This window comes from Palaemon carinicauda, chromosome 31, assembly GCF_036898095.1.
Source record: "Palaemon carinicauda isolate YSFRI2023 chromosome 31, ASM3689809v2, whole genome shotgun sequence".
NCBI classification, from domain to species: Eukaryota; Metazoa; Arthropoda; class Malacostraca; order Decapoda; family Palaemonidae; genus Palaemon; species Palaemon carinicauda.
Window position 1 is genome coordinate 81281985 of NC_090755.1, and position 10000 is coordinate 81291984.

Consider the following 10000-nt stretch of genomic DNA (forward strand, 5'->3'; position numbering starts at 1 on the left):
CACATGGTTGAAATTCAGTCTAATTTCTCACATTGTTAAAATTCAGTCTAATGTCTCACATTGTTAAAATTCAGTCTAATTTCTCACATTGTTAAAATTCAGTCTAATTTCTCACATTGCTAAAATTCAGTCTAATTACTCACATTGTTAAAATTCAGTCTAATTTCTCACATGGTTAAAATTCAGTCTAATTTCTCACATGGTTAAAATTCAGTCTAATGTCTCACATTGTTAAAATTCAGTCTAATTTCTCACATTGTTAAAATTCAGTCTAATTTCTCACATTGCTAAAATTCAGTCTAATTACTCACATTGTTAAAATTCAGTCTAATTTCTCACATGGTTAAAATTCAGTCTAATTTCTCACATTGTTAAAATTCAGTCTAATTTCTCACATTGTTAAAATTCAGTCTAATGTCTCACATTGTTAAAATTCAGTCTAATTTCTCACATTGTTAAAATTCAGTCTAATTTCTCACATTGTTAAAATTCAGTCTAATTTCTCACATGGTTAAAATTCAGTCTAATGTCTCACATTGTTAAAATTCAGTCTAATGTCTCACATGGTTAAAATTCAGTCTAATGTCTCACATTGTTAAAATTCAGTCTAATGTCTCACATTGTTAAAATTCAGTCTAATGTCTCACATTGTTAAAATTCAGTCTAATTTCTCACATTGTTAAAATTCAGTCTAATGTCTCACATTGTTAAAATTCAGTCTAATTTCTCACATGGTTAAAATTCAGTCTAATTTCTCACATGGTTAAAATTCAGTCTAATTTCTCACATGGTTAAAATTCAGTCTAATTTCTCACATGGTTAAAATTCAGTCTAATTTCTCACATGGTTAAAATTCAGTCTAATTTCTCACATGGTTAAAATTCAGTCTAATTTCTCACATGGTTAAAATTCAGTCTAATTTCTCACATGGTTAAAATTCAGTCTAATTTCTCACATGGTTAAAATTCAGTCTAATTTCTCACATGGTTAAAATTCAGTCTAATTTCTCACATGGTTAAAATTCAGTCTAATTTCTCACATGGTTAAAATTCAGTCTAATTTCTCACATGGTTAAAATTCAGTCTAATTTCTCACATGGTTAAAATTCAGTCTAATTTCTCACATGGTTAAAATTCAGTCTAATTTCTCACATGGCTAAAATTCAGTCTAATTACTCACATGGTTAAAATTCAGTCTAATTTCTCACATGGTTAAAATTCAGTCTAATTTCTCACATGGTTAAAATTCAGTCTAATTTCTCACATGGTTAAAATTCAGTCTAATTTCTCACATGGTTAAAATTCAGTCTAATTTCTCACATGGTTAAAATTCAGTCTAATTTCTCACATTGTTAAAATTCAGTCTAATTTCTCACATGGTTAAAATTCAGTCTAATTTCTCACATGGTTAAAATTCAGTCTAATTTCTCACATGGTTAAAATTCAGTCTAATTTCTCACATGGTTAAAATTCAGTCTAATTTCTCACATTGTTAAAATTCAGTCTAATTTCTCACATTGTTAAAATTCAGTCTAATTTCTCACATTGTTAAAATTCAGTCTAATTTCTCACATTGCTAAAATTCAGTCTAATTACTCACATGGTTAAAATTCAGTCTAATTTCTCACATGGTTAAAATTCAGTCTAATTTCTCACATGGTTAAAATTCAGTCTAATTTCTCACATGGTTAAAATTCAGTCTAATTTCTCACATGGTTAAAATTCAGTCTAATTTCTCACATGGTTAAAATTCAGTCTAATTTCTCACATGGTTAAAATTCAGTCTAATTTCTCACATGGTTAAAATTCAGTCTAATTTCTCACATGGTTAAAATTCAGTCTAATTTCTCACATGGTTAAAATTCAGTCTAATTTCTCACATGGTTAAAATTCAGTCTAATTTCTCACATGGTTAAAATTCAGTCTAATTTCTCACATGGTTAAAATTCAGTCTAATTTCTCACATGGTTAAAATTCAGTCTAATTTCTCACATGGTTAAAATTCAGTCTAATTTCTCACATTGCTAAAATTCAGTCTAATTACTCACATTGTTAAAATTCAGTCTAATTTCTCACATGGTTAAAATTCAGTCTAATTTCTCACATTGTTAAAATTCAGTCTAATTTCTCACATGGTTAAAATTCAGTCTAATTTCTCACATGGTTAAAATTCAGTCTAATTTCTCACATGGTTAAAATTCAGTCTAATTTCTCACATTGTTAAAATTCAGTCTAATTTCTCACATGGTTGAAATTCAGTCTAATTTCTCACATTGTTAAAATTCAGTCTAATTTCTCACATTGTTAAAATTCAGTCTAATTTCTCACATTGTTAAAATTCAGTCTAATTTCTCACATTGCTAAAATTCAGTCTAATTACTCACATTGTTAAAATTCAGTCTAATTTCTCACATGGTTAAAATTCAGTCTAATTTCTCACATTGTTAAAATTCAGTCTAATGTCTCACATTGTTAAAATTCAGTCTAATTTCTCACATTGTTAAAATTCAGTGTAATTTCTCACATTGTTAAAATTCAGTCTAATGTCTCACATTGTTAAAATTCAGTCTAATTTCTCACATTGTTAAAATTCAGTCTAATTTCTCACATTGTTGAAATTCAGTCTAATGTCTCACATTGTTGAAATTCAGTCTAATGTCTCACATTGTTAAAATTCAGTCTAATGTCTCACATTGTTAAAATTCAGTCTAATTTCTCACATTGTTAAAATTCAGTCTAATTTCTCACATTGCTAAAATTCAGTCTAATTACTCACATTGTTAAAATTCAGTCTAATTTCTCACATGGTTAAAATTCAGTCTAATTTCTCACATTGTTAAAATTCAGTCTAATTTCTCACATTGTTAAAATTCAGTCTAATTTCTCACATTGTTAAAATTCAGTCTAATTTCTCACATGGTTAAAATTCAGTCTAATTTCTCACATTGTTAAAATTCAGTCTAATTTCTCACATTGTTAAAATTCAGTCTAATTTCTCACATGGTTAAAATTCAGTCTAATTTCTCACATTGTTAAAATTCAGTGTAATTTCTCACATTGTTAAAATTCAGTCTAATGTCTCACATTGTTAAAATTCAGTCTAATGTCTCACATTGTTAAAATTCAGTCTAATTTCTCACATTGTTGAAATTCAGTCTAATTTCTCACATGGTTAAAATTCAGTCTAATTTCTCACATTGTTAAAATTCAGTGTAATTACTCACTCTAGATTAAAATCAATTCTAATCTCTTCCTCCCTAGGTTGAAATTTGGTCTAATTTCTCACTCCCTAGGTCAAAATTCAAGCTAATCTCTCACTCCCTAGGTCAAAATTCAAGCTAATCTCTCACTCCCTAGGTCAAAATTCATTATAGTGTCTCACTCCCTAGGTTAGAATTCATTCTAATCTCTCACACCTTAGGTCAAAATTCATACTAATCTCTCACTCCTTAGGTTAAAATTCATTCTAATGTCTCACCCCTTGGGTTAAAATGCATTCTAATGTCTCACTCCTTAGGTTAAAATTCATTCTAATCTCTCACTCCATAGGTCAAAATTCATACTAATCTCTCACTCCTTAGGTTGAAATTTATTTTAATGTCTCACCCCTTGGGTTAAAATTCATTCTAATGTCTCACTCCTTAGGTCAAAATTCATTTTAATGTCTCACCCCTTGGGTTAAAATTCATTCTAATGTCTCACCCCTTGGGTTAAAATTCATTCTAATGTCTCACTCCTTAGGTTAAAATTCATTCTAATGTCTCACTTCTTAGGTTAAAATTCATTCTAATGTCTCACTCCTTAGGTTAAAATTCATTCTAATGTCTCACTCCTTAGGTCAAAATTCATTTTAATGTCTCACCCCTTGGGTTAAAATTCATTCTAATGTCTCACTCCTTAGGTTAAAATTCATTCTAATGTCTCACCCCTTGGGTTAAAATTCATTCTAATGTCTCACTCCTTAGGTTAAAATTCATTCTAATGTCTCACTCCTTAGGTTAAAATTCATTCTAATGTCTCACTCCTTAGGTTAAAATTCATTCTAATGTCTCACTTCTTAGGTTAAAATTCATTCTAATGTCTCACTCCTTAGGTCAAAATTCATTTTAATGTCTCACCCCTTGGGTTAAAATTCATTCTAATGTCTCACCCCTTGGGTTAAAATTCATTCTAATGTCTCACCCCTTGGGTTAAAATTCATTCTAATGTCTCACTCCTTAGGTTAAAATTCATTCTAATGTCTCACTTCTTAGGTTAAAATTCATTCTAATGTCTCACTCCTTAGGTTAAAATTCATTCTAATGTCTCACTCCTTAGGTCAAAATTCATTCTGTCTCACTTCTTAGGTTAAAATTCATTCTAATCTCTCACTCCTTAGGTCAAAATTCATTCTGTCTCACTTCTTAGGTTAAAATTCATTCTAATCTCTCACTCCTTAGGTCAAAATTCATTCTAATGTCTCACTCCTTAACTTGTGCGCATTTTTGCCACGCACTGGCACGCACTGGGGTTTTTCCCGCACTGTTCACGACCAGTTCACTCCAGTTCGCGCATCGTTCACGACAAGTTCACGCGACGGTCACGCCATGGCACGAATTGGCACGCCCAGTTCACGAGAAGTTCACGACACGTTCACTCATCTTTCCGCATCATAACGCATCGTTCACGCATCGTTCACGCCAGTTCACGAATTGGCCACTCCATATAAAAACGGGGCTTCTCCAACCCGAGGACATTCTTGGATTGGCTTCGGAAGAGACAACAATGCTTTTTGTCAGAGACACCATTGCATTGAGGAGAAGAAACGTATCTTTTTCGTTTGTATTTTTTGTTGCCCTTTATTTTTGTTTCAATAAGTAAGCATTTGATTTACATATAAATAGCAGACATAAAATATGTACAAGTATTAAGAAAGCATTTTATTTTAACATTAAAAGCAGCAAACATGAAAAGTTTTTAGGCTGTTGATTTTAAGGTAATAGAGAAAAAAGTGTGTTGAAATAAGAAATCATTTTACTTTTACATTAAAACAGCAAACAGAAAAAATTTGTTTTGCTCTTCATTTTAAGGTAATAAAGAAGAATAAGTATGTTGATAAAATAAAACATTTTATTTTTACATTCTAACAGCAAACTTAAAAATTTCTTGGGTTTATTTTTCAGTTAATTTTTATTTAAAACAAAAGTTTTGGCTCTTGATTGGTAATAGAGGAAAATAAGTGTGTGCATGAAATAAGACATCATTTTATTTTTACATTCAAACAGCAAATATAAACAATTATTAGGTTTATATTTTTCTTTCCTTTTCATTAATTTTTTCGTTTCCTTTTTGTCTCTTCATTATAAAGTTATAGAAATAGTTTGAAATAAGATATCATTTTTTTTTCACATTAAAACAGCAAATATAAAAATTTATTAGGTTTATTTTTCTTTCCTTTTCATTAATTTTTTCGTTTCCTTTTTGTTTCTCTTCATTATAAAGTTATAGAAATAGTTTGAAATAAGATATCATTTTTTTTCACATTAAAACAGCAAATATAAAAATTTATTAGGTTTATTTTTCTTTCCTTTTCATTAATTTCTTCGTTTCCTTTTTGTTTCTCTTCATTATAAAGTTATAGAAATAGTTTGAAATAAGATATCATTTTTTTTTCACATTAAAACAGCAAATATAAAAATTTATTAGGTTTATTTTTCTTTCCTTTTCATTAATTTCTTCGTTTCCTTTTTGTTTCTCTTCATTATAAAGTTCACGCCACTTCCCGCATCGTTCACTCCAGTTCACGCCAGTTCCGGCACTGTTCACTCCAGTTCACTCCAGTTCGCGCATCGTTCACGACTATTTCACGACTATTTTGTGCGTACCAATGTGTGCCACAAACTTTAAACATTTCAAACTTCTGGGCACGCATGGCACGCATGCCACGCATCGTTCCCGCACTGTTCACGACAATTTCACGACTCGTTCACGCGAGTTCGCGCACCAATGCGTGCCAGTGCGTGCCACGAATGCGTGCAAGTGTCAGGTACCCTTTAGGTCAAAAATTCATTCTAATCTCACACTCGCTAGGTCAAAATTATTCTGATGTCTCACTCCTTGGGTTGAAATTCATTCTAATGTCTCACTCCCTAGGTTAAAATTCATTCTAATCTCTCATTCCTTAGGTCAAAATTCGGTCTAATATTTCACTCCTATGATTAAAATTCAGATTAATCTTACTATTCAAATTAATCACCAACCAACCTTCTAAAAGATCAACCCCATTATCAGTTCCTGATAAGCTGGTGGGCCCTAGTAAGCTTCGTCCTCCTGTCCGCTTACAAGTCAGCCCTGATCAGCAACCTGACCGTCGTCAAGAGGTACGAAGCCATCAATTCCATGGAGGACCTCTGGAGGAGGAAGGACATGAGTTGGGGCAGCATCTACATGTCCCCCTCGGGCGCCTCCTATCTCTATCTGGCGACTAATCCCAATCCTGTCATTAGGAAATTGGCAGCCGAGATTCAGGTGAATGGGTCAAACCTATCTTTTTGTTTTATTTATTTCATATTTAGAGATTGGTTTAAGATTTCACACTTTATTGACATAGGTTTAAGATTTCACACTTTAAGATTTCACACTTTATTGACACAGGTTCAAGATTTCACACTTTAATGACGTAGATTTAAGGTTTCACACTTTATTGGCATAGGTTCAAGATTTCACACTTTATTGACATAGGTTCAAGATTTCACACTTTATTGACTTAGGTTTAAGATTTCACACTTTATTGACATAGGTTTAAGATTTCACACTTTATTGTCATAGGTTTAAGATTTCACACTTTATTGACATGGGTTTAAGATTTCACACTTCACACTTTATTGACATAGGTTTAAGATCTCACACTTCACACTTTATTGACATAGGTTTAGGATTTCACACTTTATTGACATAGGTTTAAGATTTCACACTTTATTGATATAGGTTTAAGATTTCACACTTTATTGATAAACATAATAACCTCGGAGCTAATATTAGTAGCTGTAGAAAAAAGTCAACTAGATCTTATTGATAAGCCCGTAAAGTCAGGATCCACTTATTATTATTATTATTATTATTATTACTTGCTAAGCTACAACCCTAGTTGGAAAAGCTTGATGCTATAAGCCCAGAGGCTCCAACAAGGAAAAAAGCAATATATACAGTAGGTTATATACTGTTGCCTCCTGGCTAGTGAAGTGGTAATGTGTTCGCCTCGCATTCGGATGGGAGCAGATCGATCCCAGCCCGGGACTGTGAGTTTAAGCTGTTTACTATAGTCCATTTCTTTTATTGAGACAAAAGTTTCCTAATCGCTGATTGGTTAGAATTATCTCGTCCAACCAATCAGCGATCAGGAAAGTTTTCCGAGCTAAAAGGGCACCGCTGCGAGTCGGTGCAAATCTGCATCGCTAAAAGAAATCGACTATAGTGAGGCCACTGCTGTTCTTGGGCATCACAGTGTGGAGTTTTGCTTGCCCGGCTGACGTTCTGGCGAGCATCTAATCTGATGAAACTGAAACCAGGCATCTTTAACCTTTTTACCTTTGTATATAACTCTTAGTTTTAATCTAAAAGAAGCGATTAAGGAATTTAACTTTGATTTGGTATTTCAGACGCTGGAACCAGACGCCCACCTGGAAAGAGTTCTCGCCGGAGACTACGCGTATATCACACGGAATTCCTGGGCCCTGACCGATCTCTTGAGGATAGAAATGGAGAACCTGCCTATTCACATTGGTATATCCAAGTACCCTGTCTCTTGTGGATATACATGGGGTTTCAGGTAACGCAAATTGTTTTTCTTTTTTTTTTAGGTAACGCTCTTTTTTTTTTTTTTTTTTTTTTTTTTTTTTTTTTTAATGGCGTCCCCAAATGCTTCTAGATCAGTGGTTCTTAACCTTTTTCAGTGCCCGTACCCCTTAATATCTCATAAATGTTCTCGTACCCCAATCCAATATGAATACAAATATATTAAAATGTTTAGTGACACAAACCTTGCTTAAAAATCATTAGGTTTATTCAATTACTGAACAGATTTCGAATGACAAGTGATGGTTAGTAGTATACAATAAAAGCACATTAGAACGAAGATTTTTACAGCGTTAGTTTAAAAAAAAAGTAATTGAGACAAGTATAGTAAGAGAAACATTTTGAAAATATATGTTTTACACTCTCAAGGTAAAATAATCGGGACCATTGTAGGAAAAATCGGGACCATTGTTGGAAAAATCGGGACCATTGTTGGAAAAATCGGGACCATTGTTCTGGGTATCAAGTCTCATACCCCCAGGTTTTAGGTTTCGTTTCCTCTGGGGGTATAGGTACCCCAGGTTAAGAACCACTGCTTTAGATGAATAGGCATGAACCATGGAGGCCATTTAGGATAAACAACTTCTGAATAGAGCTGAGTACTACCATATATTTGATTTAATGCTGTGGTTCCCAACCTGGTGAAAATTTCCCCCTGGGGGAAAATTTGAAGCTTCCCGGGGGGAAATAATTACACTACCTACTAACTAAAACAAGTGTAAAATGTCCTCATAGTACGTGCGGCAATCTGTTGTTAGCCATTCAGTTGTGATATGATCATATCAGTTCTCAAAGACATGATATTCAAGGGGAGAATTGGAGTGTCATGCTCATTTCTAAGGCAGGCGAGTGGGCATGAGGGCTGGGCGGGGCATGAAGAGGGAAATCTGGATGGTTGAAATGGGTGCTGGGAGGAAATCTAGATGGTTGAAATGGGTGCAGGGGGGAAATGACAGAAAAAAGGTTGGGAACCATTTTAATGGCTAATGGAAATTTTTAGATTTTCACTGTATGCGGCCCATTACTCATTTCCCATTGAAAATGGTGGAAAACTTACATACCTTCAATATCCTTCATAATTCTAACAGATAGAACTAAACATGCACTGACCATATATATACCCTTAGAATTCCTCTTTGGAGCATTCTAAGGCAAAAATTCAAACCCTGAAAATTTTGTGATTTTAACTGTATGCAGTTCTTACACATTTCTCATTGACAAAGCATCATCATCATCATCATCTCCTACGGCTATTGATGCAAAGGGCCTCGGTTAGATATTGCCAGTCGTCTCTATCTTCAGCTTTTATTTCAATACTTCTCTATTCATCATCTCCCACTTCACGCTTCATAGTCCTCAGCCATGTAGGCCTGGGTCTTCCAACTCTTCTAGTGCCTTGTGGAGACTAGTTGAAAGTTTGGTGAATTACTCTAGGGGAGTGCGAAGAGCATACCTAAACCATCTTCATAAAGCCCTCACCATGATCTCACCCACATATGGCACTCGAGTAATCTCTCTTATAGTTTCATTTCTACATTGACAAAGCAGGGAAACTTAATACTTCCAATATCATTCATAATTGCAACCAATGAAAGTAAACTTCCACACTCTATTCTGTAGAAAGGGGTCTCCACTGAGAGCACCAATGGACAGACTACAGCGCCGCCTAGTGGAGACTGGCCTGACGGAAATTTGGCTGAGGGAAATCGTGACGGAGATCGCTGTCAGAGTCAGGCAAACTGGGAAGGCATTGCAGAGCACAGCTAGATCTTCGCAAGTGGGTCGGGTGAGTGCTGCTGTATGAGATGTTATTTATCTTTGTATTATTATTATTATTATTATTATTATTATTATTATTATTATTATTAGCAGCTAAGCTACAACCCTAGTTGGAAAAGCATAATGTTATAGGCCCATGGGCTCCAACCGGGAAAAATGCCCTAGTGAGGAAAGTAAATAAGGAAATAAATAAACTATGAGAGAAGTAATGAACCATTCAAATGAAAATATTTTAGGAACAATATTATTATTATTATTATTATTATTATTATTATTATTAGCTAAGCTACAACCCTTGTTGGAAAAGTAGAATGTTATAAGCCTATGGTCTTCAACAGGAAAAAGTAGCCCATCGAGGAAAGGAAATAAATAAACTACATTGGAAGTAA

General features: G+C 33.6%; 1 protein-coding gene across 1 annotated transcript in view; it reads left to right on the top strand.

Moving 5' to 3' along the window:
• LOC137625037 (glutamate receptor ionotropic, delta-2-like) overlaps positions 1-10000 on the top strand; it is a 248456-nt gene that overhangs the window by 235483 nt on the left and 2973 nt on the right. Inside the window, exons 11-13 of the mRNA XM_068355968.1 lie at positions 6270-6506; positions 7637-7806; positions 9453-9618. Of these exons, the coding sequence (XP_068212069.1) occupies positions 6270-6506; positions 7637-7806; positions 9453-9618 (573 nt within the window). The remainder of the gene's footprint in view (positions 1-6269; positions 6507-7636; positions 7807-9452; positions 9619-10000) is intronic.